At 39.8% G+C, this 15,880-nt stretch overlaps 1 protein-coding gene across 4 annotated transcripts in view; it reads right to left on the bottom strand.

Moving 5' to 3' along the window:
- The window catches only part of HEATR5A (HEAT repeat containing 5A), a 64,178-nt gene extending 50,236 nt beyond the window's left edge, over positions 1–13,942 (bottom strand). For 3 of the 4 annotated variants that reach the window (XM_058026404.1, XM_058026402.1, XM_058026401.1), the window contains exons 1-4: positions 13,896–13,942; positions 4,886–4,969; positions 3,683–3,930; positions 2,394–2,605 (exon numbers count right to left, since the gene is read on the bottom strand). In XM_058026404.1, the coding sequence (XP_057882387.1) occupies positions 2,394–2,605; positions 3,683–3,808 (338 nt within the window). In that variant the 5' untranslated portion in view covers positions 3,809–3,930; positions 4,886–4,969; positions 13,896–13,942. Of the gene's footprint in view, positions 1–2,393; positions 2,606–3,682; positions 3,931–4,885; positions 4,970–13,895 lie in introns of those variants that run through there. The other variant, XM_058026405.1, reaches the window with a different exon arrangement.
- Between the last annotated feature and the right edge of the window lie 1,938 nt (positions 13,943–15,880).

Raw genomic sequence — 15,880 nt, forward strand, 5'->3', positions numbered from 1 at the left:
AGTAATTACAATTCTGTCATTTATGTATCACAGTACGTAATAAGGAAATACCTTGAAGGAAATAAAACTATAAACCCACGTCCCTTTCATTGTAGACAGATTCTGAATTTAACATTCAGGAGAAATGCCTGACAAACAGATTCTGTGTGCTCACTGGCCTTTCCTTTAGCAAAGGCGAAAAATGCTAATATTGAGAAAAAAAAGAGAAAAATAAAGAGGTGCCTAATCCTTTGAATAATTTGTTAATGAAAATGCTTTGGTTTTGTATTGACAGATCTATAAACCAATTAATTTCTTGAATACAAAGAGAAAAAGAATTATATGCTTAATCAGCTTTCAGCTCTTTTCCAGACCTACTTAAATATGTAGACATTGCTGACCATCCCCTTCAACAAACATTTTGCTTATTCCTCAACTGAATTCAAGTTCCACATATGTAATTTTAAATTCTCATACTGAATACATTCTTAATTTAAAAAATATATTTAATATTTACAGTAATTCCCTAAATGAACAGGAAGAAAAACAAACCTAGTATCCTTTATCTCTTATTATACTACAATATTACTTTCATTAAAAACCTCGTTTTGTTATTGCTTTCATCCAACTCAGTACACACCAACAATCTGGATTTAAATTTTGTTCATCGTGTGCCTGGGAATGAAATTACAATTTTCCAATTTCCCTTCTAAATTGAGCATCTGATGGTCACAGGTACTCTCCTTAATAAAGTAAAAAGCTGCATTCATGCTGCTTGACCTGTTTTTCTGATTTGGTAGAGCATTCACATCATGCTGAGTTTTAGTAGCAGATGAGCACCTAACTAAGGTTTTGTTTAAAATGTTTGCCTAAAACATTTTCATCTTCCACATTTAGGAAAGAAGAAAAGTGATAATCTATGAGATAAAAGACCAATTCACTGGAATCTGTATTTAAAGGAGTTCCCAGGTGTATCAACATATTGTGAACACTGATGGTGAAGTGTTGCTACGAGACAACATGGGCATGCATGCTAAATGTGGACAGATGGCAAAGACAACACTTTAATCAAGGTCAAAACAAAACAAAAAAAGCAGTTTTTCTACACTGAACACCAAGTATTTAACATATTTGCACCCTAGGATGAAAGATTTTACTCAACACACAGTTCTGTAGTTCCAATTATTTTCTGTAGCCTGTTGTCCCTGTGTCAGTTCTACCAGAAATCCCTTTACCAAAACTTTATTGAAGAAAATAATATTTTACAATTACCTTTTTCTCCACCTCTTTCTTCCTCTTCTTACCACTGCTTACATACCCAGGAACAGGTGGTATACACTGCCACCTCTCTCTCTCCCCCAGCTACTATTCAGCATTCTGGCTTTGATCATCTCCCATTTCTGCTTTACTGCCAACAGCCTCCCCCATCCCTCCTTGCTGTACTGACATCAACCACTTCATCCAGTGGCACATCACAGCTGAAGTGGGAAGACCTGCAGAGCTCTCTCCAACACTACAATTCAACTCTAATGTTAATGCACATCGTTGTTAAGAATGTAGTATAGCAGTAATTTACTTTGCAAGACTAAGATCCTTTACAGCAAACTTATTCCTAACTCAAAAGACTGTACAAGAGATCAACTGGAACAAGAACGAAACAAAAAAAAAAGGTATAAGAAAATACAACTTAGTCCTTGCAAAATCTATTTTCAGGAATCTTTACTTGTGTTGTCAGAAACAAGTTTAGCATCCAAAGTAAAGGAGGAAGAGAGATCCTGCTCTGCTTTCAATACCATATCATTAATGCAAAAGGACATTCATCTACCATCTACCTTTACCACCTTCTATCTCATATTTATTACCTTCATCTTTAATTTGCCTCAGTATAGGGAAAGACGTGCATAATTTTGGGAATGAAGGTTATTCATAACATTTCTGCACATAAAGATTTGGCTTCACATTCAGAAGCAGCCATTCATGTTTCTCTGCTCTGTTGGTTAGGCTTTCAGTATTTAGTTAGAAACATCTCAGATGTTTTTAACTATATCCAGTTTCCCACCTGAATAAAGAAATGTACTCAGCACCTGTCTTTTATACCTGCAGTTGTGCTTGTCTGTTTTACTGCTCTTCTCAGCACTATTATTATCTTTTCCTTCTTTTTGAAGCACCTGTCATGTCATAACTCTGTTTTCTATTGTGGGTATTCTCCCTGGCCTGATTTTCATTTGTCTGGCTGAAGACCACCAGGTATCTTCTACCCTTTTGGTTCCTGATGCTCATATACAACATGGACTACTAGCACAATCTTTGTTTTATTACATATTTTGTGGCAGTGAACACAAATGCAGCATCTCACCCCTTAAACCTGCCTCATTACCACTGGATCTGAAGCTTGAGGGTACAAACACACTTACAGTTTTGTAGGCAGGTAACTTGGAGAGTCATCTTTACTCCGAATGAGTTCATTGCATTTGTCAATTGTTTGGTAAACAGAAAAAGTGTCTCCAGTGCTATAAAGTACAGCTAAATTCTTGGCAAGAAGCCGTCTGGTAGGAGGTCCTGGTGAATTGTTTAATAAAGAAGTCAATTGTTCAACCAGTTTCTTCTGGTTTTCCCTTATGTCAGCCTGGAAATAAAATCAGTAACCAGTTAAAGTTCAGTTAAATTTAAAAGTTAGTTACAGATGATTAATTCAAATTATCTTTACTTTTCATTACTACCATTCTGATAATGACATTCTGAACACAAAATGAACATTTTATTGCATTTTTATACTTAAAAAAAGACATTTCAAGTATGCAAATATTTTATTCTTCTTAAAAACCCAACACTTTTTTCAGAGCATAATTATTGCTAGTAGTGTTTCAAGTGTATTTTCCCTGTGGCATGTCAATGCTTAAATCTTTCACCAACAAAGCTGCCTTTTATTTCTTTTTTTAATGCCTGCTTTAAAATAAAAAAATTCATAGATAATAGTAAGTTTAGCAGCAAAGAACTTTAAAGAAGAAGCTGAGTTTCAAGAACTTGAGCATTAGAAAAGAAAGAACTTCCCTTAAACAATTATCCAGTCTTATATACACTTTTAATACTCTTTAAAAAAAAAGAACCTGGCACTGTTTTTCATCTATGTATTTCCATCACAAATAACAAACCTTAAATAGCATTATGTTAGTTAGTTTATTCTTACATGTCTACATAACCTACTCAATGTATACCAAACAGTGAATCAAACAATTGGAGAGTTAGCTGGAAATTCATCTTTTATCATTTAACTAGGAAAATTGAAAAAAAAAAAAACAAAAACAAACAACAAAGAGAAAGATGTTACAATCCTGCTTGATAACAACAAAGAGAAAGATGTTACATTCCTGCTTGGTAGAGAAGCATCAAATAATTGTGCAACACTTGGTGGAAGCATTACTGACATTCTTCATATTGGGTCTGCAAAATCTTGCAGTAGTAATAGGAGTTAAAAATAATTAAATAAAAAGAATTAAAATTCCTTTCATTGGACAAGTGGCTCTGTTGTTAGAAGGGCTGTGACCAAGAACTTATAACATTTAGAAAGCTAATCCTAACACTGAATATACTTTTACTCCTTGTACATACAAGGCATGAGGCAAATAACATTGCAGGCTGCTCTTTGATTTAAAACAAATTAATAAAAAGATGGGCTTTTCTTCTCAAGTCTTATCACACTTACTCTGCTAGTCACTGGTAAAAGTTTTTCCAAAAACTGTAACCATTCAAAAATGAACTCTGCTTTTTGAAATTCACCAAGCTGGTTATATGCTTCTTCATTAAGTAGTAAACTGTGAGCTAACTCCATTCCTTGAAATTTTCCGTAAATCTCCCAACAGAGCGGAATGAAAAAAAATCCAATGAACTATCGAAACTGCATCAATCAGTTTTCTTCCTCATTAATATCTGGCAAATCAGAAGTTTGAACACCTAAACAGGAAAAAAAAAAGTTAATAAAAATCACATTATATATAATATTAATGTTTGACTTACTAAAATTAAAATTTCAAAGGAAAGCCTAACATAGAAAGGAAATTATATATATGGAAAATACTTCTAATGATATACCCCCCCCCCCCAATATCTAAATGCCATATAGCCTCAAAATATAAAACAGAATATTCTGTAGGCTTCACATATAAAAACAGTCAGAGAGATTCTGGTAAAATGTCAACCATCTTTTAAACTCCCAAGCAAATTATCCTTTTCAGAGGTCACTAAGACTGCTGAACACAGTTTTTCCTATGCAGTAACAATACTATAGTGTAAAGTGATCCCTCAGGTAGTAGATGGGCAATACAAAGGATTGGTAAATAATTCAGTACTCAGGCTGTCATCAAACACAGAGCAGAAGGTTACCTTTACCACTTGCTACACGTTTTAAATATAAAATTTACTCACAAAAAAAAAAAAAATCACATTTAATTTATCATCATGAACTGTCACTTCAAATCCACCTGAAATACCAAGCAGCTTGACAAGGCACCACACTATAAAATGGCAAGTAGATCTAAGTATACATAGCACATTATACCTCTACATATTTTTTCTGCCTAGGTACATAGAAGTTCACAATTTATTGGTCATCTCACTCCTACAACACTCACAGAATTTAGCTCTATCCTCACATTTTTTAAACATACCAAAAAAAAGTAGGATTAAGTGTAGAGTTTCATCACTGCTTAGCATGAAAATGACATGTATAAGTCACAAATGGTCCTTTTTCTCCTCACCCAAGGCCTGTTCAAATATCTACCATTTCAAAACCACCTACAACCACAGCAAATTACCCAATTTACATGCCCATCTCAGGATTACAACTCACAGTTGTTTTCCCTAACTGAAAAGATCAGAGTCTGTTGTCAGACATTGGCATTTAACTCACCTAGCAGATAATTCCTCCTCATTGTAAAAACTGTCTCTCTGCTGCTCCAGGCTTTTGTATCATGGATGTTAAAAACCCAATTTTCTAGGAAAATAATTAATATAAAGATTAATGTTAGGAATGAAAGCACATAAGATACAAATGTTTCTACAGAAAACAAGAATTTCAAAGTCTTGCAATACCAGCAATGTTTATTAAGTAATAGCTCACCAAAAAAGACTGGACCTCCATGAATATTATTAGCTCTTTATACACTACATTTAAATTCAACAGACCCACCATATACACCATACAACTGGGGTAATTTAACTACTGAAACCACCTTTCTCATTTCTGTTTTGTTAACTCAGTTCAATTCTAAACCAGTAAAAAGTAAGTTCAAACAGCATTATAACCATAATAATTTTCTAGAAAGATTATCCAACAACCAGCAGAACTGGCAAAGGTGATTCAACTGTTCTGAAAATTTCATGTACAATACTATCTATACATGACATGAGGATTATCAACCCTTTTTCCTAGCCTCCGGATATAATTTTAATACTAGAATTCACAGGCAAAAACATATCCTTTCAAAACTCATTCAACTTGAACTTATTCTGGTAGGACATAAAATACAAGTTGCATGTTATTTTAAAAGCATACACTTTTCAATCACTCTTCAAAAGACTAATGCTGAAAACAAATAAAAAGCGCATGTAGATATCAAGAGTAACCCAAACTTCTTTTTGGCTGGTGAACCAGTGTTCAGCCTGCTGAAGAAAAGGCTCAAGGTGGCCTTCAAAAGGGTAGGTGACCAAGTGGATGAAGACAGATTCTCTACTTCATAATTAATACAAGGAAGCTTCCCTCTTGACAGAAAAAAGGATTTTCACTGTAAGGATTATCAGCCACAGGGACCAGTGTTGAGACACTGCAGAAACCTCAGGGGCTTCCAACACTTGACTGGACAAAGCCCTAAGCAACACCATCTCAAGTTATTATTGTAACTTTTTTCTAAATGAAACACTCAAATTGTTTAAGCACACGTTTATAAAACCAATATAAATTTATTTATTTATAGCCTGAATATTTTTTCTTTAAAAGAAAAAAATGTTCTGGTGTAGTTGCTGATCTTTATAATGAACACATGCTAACATGACCAGAAACACTACTGTTTCTCAAAAAAAAGACTATTAGGACTGAATCAAAAGGCTGTCTGCTTACTGTGCAAGGATTAGTTTTATAGAATCAGAACTGTCCATGCAGGGAAAAAAAAAATTAAAAATCCCAGACCTGATCTTTCCACTGCTGATCAACAAGCAAACCTCGATTCCACAAACCTGTATAGAAAGCAGCATGCTCCTTACCCTATGCAAAAAACTTATTTCAAACACTTATTCCCTTCAATTAGCTGTAAGCCTGCACATCAGGGACACTCAAGAAGTTTCAAAAGTAATGATAAAACAAGGGCACATGCATACAAACCTGGGAGAAGCAGGGCAGGAATGTAGGGCATTAAGTTCTCCTGCAGCACACGGTTTTGCAGAGAACAGAGCAAAAGGCACAGTGCTCACAGTGCAAAGCTGAACACAAGCATAGAACTTGGGAATGAGCTGCATTGGATTAATAATAACTATGTCCTTGTTATGTATACAAGATGTTTCCAGGCAATTTCTAAGAAGAAAACATCAGGAAAGATGATGCACCAGGAAAGACTGAATGTTCTGTCAGCAACTGGAGCTGCTTGGCCATCCTCAGCCCCAGGAAATCAATGCAAGCACAACCCAAGCACATAAAGATGTGCCTCTATTTACAAGAAACCCATGTTTAGAAATGCTGAATTATTTGACAGTGCTTTCCCCCCAGTGGTATAATTTGGATGCTTCTCAATATGAAAAAGAAATCTGGGGAAGAAATGTGAAATATAATTAAATGAGATGTATGCTATGCCATCAACCAAACTAAAAAGGCACATATGCCTGATGAAATCTTCATTTGCCAACCAACATGATGCACTATCCTTTTAATTTTGTCTTTAGGTAACTGAAGTAATTACAAGAACTACCTTCCCATCAGTACTACAAGAACAGATCAATCAAAAACTCCTCCTTTTTTTTTTTTTTTTTCTGTGAGCTAAGTTTATTTAACATTTATACTATGCTACAAAACTGGCACAAAGATTTATTGGCCAAGGCAGAATAATGCTCCTACTTACTACTAAATTTTTTTTTTCATTTATCAACTGCCAAATTAACAAGCAGGATTGTTCAAGACTGGTCAGAAAAGAGCTCAGAAAAGCTCTTGGAGCAAACACTAGCTGGAATGCCACTCTGTAAACTGAAAGGAATACAGGGCGCATCAAGCATTAAAAGGCAACAGCAACAGTATTGTTGAAATTTCTGACCAACCACAATGAGAAAAAAGGGACCTGTAGTTTTTAAATACAAGGTGACTCATCCAGGGCAAGACTGATACGAGTAGCTGCCTTTAGCTATTGTCTTTCAAATATGAGAACCCACAGACCACCCATGATACAGTTATAACAGAGTACAAAACCTAAAGAGATCCATTATGTGGATCAAGCTCCTTCCAAGCTAGGTAATCTCCTCAGGCTTTAAAAGATGAGGGAAGTAGACCATAGTTTGCTGTGTATCTTGCACATGGAAGTCTAAATCAAAAACTGTAACATTAGCAATGAAAAAGCTATGAGCAATAACAGAAACTCAATGAATTTCACTCGTCCTCTTTCTTCCAACTCTTGGCCTATTTTGCTTATGCACAAAAAAATAAGAAGTACCAAAAAAAGTAATCTGCAATAAAGCAAACTCCTAACTGATCTCTCACTAAAATCAGCCTTTAAATTATGACTCATTATTTCAATGAAGAGTGACACAAGTAATGGAAACTATTCCACAGACCAAGTTTGTACTTACAAATTCCTTTTCTTTTAGAATTTTTTACATTTAATTGCTGATCCACCAGTTCATCTCTCTTTTATAGGAACAAGTGCTGCTCAAAGAGAAATCTGATCAACCTCAGTTCTCTGAGCATGAGGCTCAGGTGAGGATCTAATGCACAATCTAGATGAGGGTCTAAGTCATTTATACCTACATTGTAGTGAAGAAAATAAAGTGCCACTTAACTTACCTTAGGAACAGTTATTTATATCTTTCTAATTTCAGAAGTATTAACATAATTCTGCACTAAATCTGATATAAGGCAATAAACCTGTGGATTCAATTTTTTACCAATGACTAATCTAGCAGAGACACAAGTGCATAGTATTCCTCTAAGAAACTACCCTGTTACTCATTGACAGTAATGAGTAACAGTAAAAAAACAATAATGAATAATAGTAATGATTAAGATGAAGAATGACCAGTAATAATAACAACCACCAGTGTTTTCACAACAGCTGCCATTGGGCTGACTACACAACCAATGCCATAACCATCCCACTGCTGAAAAACAGAGCTGAAGCACACTTGCTAGCTTCAAGATGACCCTCCCTGCATAGCCAGTGGTATTTTAACTGACTTCAAGTCCACGTTCTTGTCTTCAGAAAGCAAGATTTATTATCATCTGCCTAACAAGTGAACCAACACGTTCCAGAGAAAGCCTTCCAGCCTGACACGTTTAATTCCAGCCACTATTAACAGCTGAGATCAATGTAGCTCCTGCAGCACTGTTTAAAAGTTTAATGGCATGATCGTTAGCAGTGCATCTGAGCTGACTGCACGGAGAGACATCGATGCTCAAACCTTTGTTACACCCTTGCACGTACCCGTTCAGTGTCTTCCAAACATAAACAAAACTCCTGCCCAGCCCACTTGGACATTATTCCGACAAGAGAAACTGAGTATGATGGGCTTTGGCAGCTGGGCAGAAAAACCTTAAAGCACCGGCCAAACGCAGCTACTCCTGAATGAAACATAGACCAAAATCCAATAGTTACAGTGTACTGTTTATGCTAGCAGGCGAAAATAAGGCGGCACCCAGGTCTGGAGAAGGCAAAAAGTGCAGGTTCAAACTCCAGCAACTTCAAATGGGAGATATGGCCCAGGCAATTTACAGCACACACAGAAATAATCTGATTTACATGAACAACAATTACAGAATCTCAGTAATTTCATAGGGAAAAAAAAAAAAGAACTAAAATTTCAGTTTAAATGAGTTGGGAGTTTAGACACTGGAAATATACTGGAGTGGGAATATTCAACACATAAATATATTTATAATTACTGGGAAGACAGAGCAGCCTTTTTTTACTTACTGACTTTTACAAACTATTACCAACTAACTCACAGAGGCAAAGTCTGCCTCAGAATCTTCAGTTAGAGAAGGCAAAGCAAAATAAGAGCATTAGTGTTAAGTGAATGAGTACTGCCACATCCTTTGTGTGGCAGGATCTCCACCATTCAACTGACTTGTACTTTTTTTTCTATATACACAAGCTTTAATTTTTTGCTCCAGAGCTTAATGAAGCAAGAGCAGGTAACTGCTGCTCCCAACAAAACAGTGACCCCTCTGTACATGTTTTATGTTCAGTACTGCTTATCACTCTCAGCCTTTCATTCAACCAAAAAAACCAAAAAAAACCCCAAAAAAACCAAAAAAAAAAAAAAAAACCCCCAAAAAAAAAAGGGATTTTCATGTCCCCTTTTACTGCTTTCTTGTATGTATTTTATGTATTTTCAAAGAAACATACAAGCAAATGTAGGAATGGCAGCACCAAGATAAGAAGAAGAGAGAGGAGGAAGAGACAAAGAGAAATTTAACTCCCCTTAAGACTGCTTCTTTAGCAGAAACACTGACTGATTAAATACTTCATGAAGAGCTTTAAGAACAACTTACGAAACCAGAGCCCAGTCTTTCAATGCATACACACACATACCTGAATTTGTCACTCATTGGTCTCATCAGTTTGAGCCAAATTACCCTTGGCATCAAACTGACAAATGCTTTTCATGCATTAATTAATACAGAGCCATAAAAATGCCAGGTATTTTGCAGTGTTATGTTGCATAGGGCAGCAGCAGAGAAATTTGAAGCCAAGCACAGAGAAGATGGACCAACAGTGACGTCTGACAGCAGTTTGCAAGAACAAGCCACAAGAGAAAGTCATCACAAGACCACAACTCAGAGCACACGGAAAAGAATACCAAGCCACAGAGGAGAAGGTTCAAAATTTTAAGGCTTTTAAATCAAGCAGAACTATAACTCTTAATAGCAAATTATGAATGCATTAGCATGTGAAAAACACAGCAAATAAATCTCACAGTTGAGTACTCCAATGTTTTATTGCATATTCTACACTATAGTGGAACTCAGTTAATCTCACACATCTTCCTTCTTAAATAAAAATATGTACACATTTGCATCACATGCTTATCCCCAACAGCAAAAAGCAATTAAGAATCTGACTATGAGCAACAAAAAATAACAGATGATAGCAGAACCACTTCCTCTAGTTATTGCTGAAGATTTCAGACTAAGACAACTTCCCTTTAAATTATATTTTGTATGCAATTATTGTGCTAAGAAACGTGACTCTGAAATCATAGATGTTGCAACAAGATACTTTTTTCAGTCTTTCCTCTTAATATTGCCCTGGATGAAGAAATTTGCCACAGGAATGCTATATGTGTATTGCCTCACTGAAAATTTGGTAGCATTTTTGCAGGGACTTGTTAAAGATGCAACCCAAGTGCACCTCCATGTATTTGCAGGCTCCACATATGCAGGTCTTGCAGTGTTCCCACAGCGTTTCAGGCTGTACTAAAGAACAAATATCATGCAGCCCAAACAGAATTCTTGTTAACTTCTCAGCTACTGCCATTTGTGTTGCAAAACAAAGGGGCTGTATTTTGATGTTTTGTGAATAATGATGCCCACACAAAGTGCATGTCTACTCCCACAGGAACAGTTCCAAATGACTGGTTTTCCTACCAAAACGCTTATCAAATGTTTCTGATTTCCAAGTTTTGGAGGAATTACCCTGTATCTGAAAGAGCAATAAAGCTTAAAGGCAACAAAGACCTATGTGAAATCTACCAGAATTCTTGCTCTGGGCTTCCCAGTTTTAGAAATATTCACTCAAAGAATGTGACCACCCACAATCCTCACACATAACAGTGACATTGATAAGAACTACAACACAATATACATTTGCTGAAGTGTGAAAGAAACGACAAGACAATGTCTTCTAAGAATGCTGAATGATTTCTGTGAAGTTTTGAGGACAAAGCTTGACACAAGTAGAGAAAAATACCCTGAACAAAGTGCCTGAAACTGCAATAGCTGTTTTAGCAATGCAAAATATTAAAGATATTTTTTAAAACAGTTGGAAGACGTTCATTTATAGTGTTAAAAAGTACATACACTTTGCTTTCATATTTCTTATTATCACTTCAATTTTTATCTCCACGTGAGAAGAATTATTCCAGGAAACCAAGAAACAGCAACATTCAGTTACTGAGAAATATAAACAACTATTTCCTGAGCTCCACAGTGGGCACTACTGTCACACTCTGACCTCCCTGGCCCTCACAACCCTTGAATATTATTTAGGTTCATTTCTGAAAGTTAGAGTCAAGACATAAACTTGGCTCCATTACAGGGACCTCAGAACATTATTTTGTTTACAGTCAACCAGGCAAATTGCATACAAATAATTAACCAGTGCTTCTAATAGTCACAGTATCCTATCTGATACTGACAAAGTGAGTTTAAAACATTTTCTTTTTCCCCAAAACTGGACTAAGTAAACTTCAAAAAGCAATAACTAGCTTCAGTCTGAATAAAAATGCATAGAATGCTCCGTGTATATTTCTTTGCAAATTTGAAACCTGGTGTGATAGCAATGCAAGTGCATGAAAACCACAGAAGTATAAACTTCCACCTGCTAACAATAATATATAACAATTTCAATATATGTCTGAACATAGCTTTAGTCCTGAGAATGCTGTAGACAATATTGTTTATTTAATATACACAAAATATACCACACTAAGTATGCTGACAGGGTGGGGTTTGTTGTTTGCTTGGGGGGCTTTTTGTCACAATGACAGAAGTTTCAGGAAATTAAATTATTTGTTAAAATGTTAAATTGACTTACAGTAGGTGATGCATATGGATTATGCAGGCTGATTTGAGCCACCAATCTTCTGTTAAGGTAAATGCTGAATCCAGTCTAGCTTAGCATTAAATTAGGCCACAGGCAATTTTTGTTGACTATATACTGAAAACCCAGAAAAGGATACTTATTTTTCCTGAAAATCACTATAGCTTTTACTATGATTGGACTTCAACTGCACTGAAACACCGACACAGAAATTTAGCAGCAGCAGCAGAAGGCGTCACAGATGCAAACTCTGCAGGAGACTTGTTTGGCAGATCAGAGATCACTATCCGGGCACCAATCACTGACATATCTCACTGCAATGCTTCATTCTCTAGGTATTTTATGTGGCTGTTCCCCAAAGAAAACTCCAAAACAGCTCAAAAATGTAACTGCCTAGAGGTTTAAAGCCTTTTTGGTCTGCAATGTAGATATAGATATAATGTGTGTCTTTTTAAAAGTTCTGCTACCTGAACCCAGTAAATACAAGTAAAAGCTGAATAAAATAAATGTCCTGCAATCTGAAAATGTTTTTGTGAGAAGGCGTTTCTTGTTAGGCTGTTCTGAATCTTAAAACAGATCATCCTGCATTGATTAATAAAGTTTTTGATGTGTTCGCATGCAACATCATGAACAAGTCAGTAAGTCAGATATTTTACTGACGACAAAAACAATCCTGTGTTCAATAATCAAGCACAGGTTTTCAGTGTATGGCTGGACTCAGTGTAACAGTAAACTGGCTTCCTCCCCCCACCTCTTCACTGTGTCAAACCATCAGGAAAAGAAATGTAAACTCCATTCATCACACAACCAGAAGTAATCTATCTTCTGTGTCTCAACTGTTACTTCATACATGGACTGAGACTATTACATATCCTGTAGCAAAACACTAAAGCATACAACATACCTTGACTATTTCTGCAGACAGGGAAAATATTTCTGGCATGTGAGACAAAAATAAATGTACAGTTCATGGTTACAACTGCAAGCACCTAATCCTACTAAATCAAACCCAAACTCAAAGAATCACTACAATTAATGAATCTAAAATTCAAAACATATCCAACTTCACTCATAGAAACACAAAGCCAAAGCTGGACTCAACTTTTATCAGCCTTCCTCATCTTCTATCATCCTTCCACCCATATCTCAATAAACTCTATACTTAACTAAACGTACAACATCTATTACTCTTTCCCACGTTCAAAAATGTCAACACGAATGCAACTTTATACATTTTACATGCCTGTGCAAGGTTTTTACCAGTTATATGGTGTAAACTTAGTCGTTGTCCTAGGCAGACAACAAGGAATTCAAACTGCAAAAGCTTACGATAACATTTCCAGATATCAGAATACCCAATATTCTTAATTACCAAGCTTTATAAGAAAATATAAAGCCAGACCCCAAAATACCGCGGTACAAGCGAATGCCAACCCCCTGCCGGAGCCTCAGGATCCACCGGCCCCGCACAGGGCAAACATCCTCGCTCGCCCACCGGGCCCGGCGGCACGGCCGCTGCTCCGCCGCCGCTCCCCGCGACACCCGGGCGGAGCCCGCCTGGCCGCCCCCTCCCTCCCTTCCTTCCCTCCCGTCCCTTCCCTTCTCTCCAGGGGCTGAGCGCTGAGCCCCGCAGCCCCGGGGAACGGGACGCGACAGCACGGGCTGGGCTGGGCTGGGCTGCAGGAGCCGCCCGGCCGCCGGCTTTAGAGCTGCCTGTGCGTGTGACACCCACCGACCCACCCGGGTGGTGCCTCCGGGGGTGATCCAGCACTTTTCGGGCGCAGGCCTCGGGCAAGCGCAGCCCCGCAGGACTCCCAGCAGCGCTCGGCCCTGCTGCCCCTTCACACAGCCCCTGCTGCCCCTTCACAGCCCCCGCTGCCCCCGGCCTCCCGCAGCCCGCGGTACCTGCCGGCCGCAGCGCTCCCGCGCCGCTCTGCGGGCCCGGCCCCGTCCGTCCGCCCGCCCTCCTCCAGCGCGGGGGGCGGCGGGTCCTGCGCCCGAGCTGCCGCCGCCCGCCGGCGGGGAGGGGGGAGGAAAGGGAGGAGGAGGAGGAGTGTGAGGGCGACTCCGGTGCTCAGGACTGTGCAATCGGGCCCGGAGCCATCGAGCGCCCGCGGCGGCCGGGAGGAGGCGGGAGCGGCCGGGGGCGAGGTGCCGGAGGGAACAGAGTCACCGCCCCGGGGCGCTCCGAGGCTCCGCAGTGCCAGAGGGGACAGAGTCACCGCCCTGGGGCGCTCCGAGGCTCCGCAATGCCAGAGGGGATAGAGTCACCGCCCTGGGGCGAGGGGTCGCGGTGCCCGAGGGGACAGAGTCACCGGCCCGGGGCGAGGGGTCGCAGTGCCCGAGGGGACAGAGTCCCCGCCCTGGGGCGAGGGATCGCGGTGCCCGAGGGGACAGAGTCACCGCCCTGGGGCGAGGGGTCGCGGTGCCCGAGGGGACAGAGTCCCCGCCCTGGGGCGAGGGGTCGCGGTGCCCGAGGGGACAGAGTCACCGGCCCGTGGCGAGGGGTCGCGGTGCCCGAGGGGACAGAGTCACCGGCCCGGGGCGCTCCGAGGCTGCGCAGCCTCCGGGCGATGGGCGGCTCTGCGCTAGGGGGGCGCAGCCGGGGGCTCGCGGTCCGTGTTGCCCCACCAGAAACAGCAACAAAAGATCCCTCCTGGTGATGCTTTGTGAAGGGAGCTCAGCTGGCACTGCTGGGATTTGTACCTGGCTGTGATCAGTGTCTGCCATGGCCTCTGATTTCCAGTCCGCCCCTCAGGCATCCACGTCCGTACTTCCCTGGGAGGGCCCCCGGGCGCTGCCCAGGACAGTTACAGGAACACGCCCTTTATATCGAGCGTTCGTCGAACCCGACGCTTGCAAAAGTTGTTACTCCTGGGTTTCATCAGTGTAAGCTGTGATCCCAAATCGATATGGAATCCCAAGTCAAGGAGGAATTCTGTGTCTTTCAGACAAGGTCGGCTGAAACTCCTCCAGGAATTTCACCTCGTTTCTCCTACTGCTTAGGAGGTCCAGCTGGAGGACGTTGCTTTGTCACTTTGTCACTGGGAATTACTTCCACCCTTACAAATTTTCATTAGCGAACTCACTGGTCTTGAGAAAATATCCGTTGGAGGGATTTTCTTTAATGTATTCTGTGATCAGTTTAAATTCTATCTTAACAAGAGGAAAGTATGTCTCTTGATCATTTTTTAGTTTTAAAATAAACAAACAATAATCTTACTGTAGTTTTCTAGCTGATGCCCAGCCATCTTTGGAATCCAGGACCCAGAAATCTCACCACAAGCCTGTGTTTTCTGGGACTGTCTTCTTTAACTTGTGCAAACAGAATCTCAGAATCATTAAGACTGGAAAAGACCTGTAAGATTAAGTCCAATCTTTGACTGACCGCCACAATGTCAACTAAACCATAGAACTAAGTACCATGCCCAGACATTTCTTGAACACCTCCAGCGATGGTGACCCAATCTCCTCTGTGAGCAGTCCATTCCAATGTTTAATAACCCTTTCTATAAAGAAATTCTTCCTGGTGTCCAACCTGAACCTCCCCTGGCACAGCTTTAGGCTGTGTCTTCTTGTGCTGTCACTGGTTGCTGGGGAGAAACGGCTGACCCTCACCTGGCCCCAGCCTCCCTCAGGCAGCTGTGCAGAGGGAAGTGTTGTGGTGAGGGAATAATGCCTGGGACACAAAACCACAGGAGCAGAAATTGTGTCTAAACCTTGCACAAGCTTGTACATTCGACTTAACATAGGTTCATACATTAAAGCTTACATGCAGGGGATGCTCTGTGAACATCTGTACTCAGTTATGCAGATGATACTGCTGAGAAATATTTCAAAGAGCGCATGCAGAGCTGCCTGATTACATTGTGCTGTAGAAGCCATGAGCA

This window comes from Melospiza georgiana, chromosome 6, assembly GCF_028018845.1.
Source record: "Melospiza georgiana isolate bMelGeo1 chromosome 6, bMelGeo1.pri, whole genome shotgun sequence".
NCBI lineage: Eukaryota > Metazoa > Chordata > Aves > Passeriformes > Passerellidae > Melospiza > Melospiza georgiana.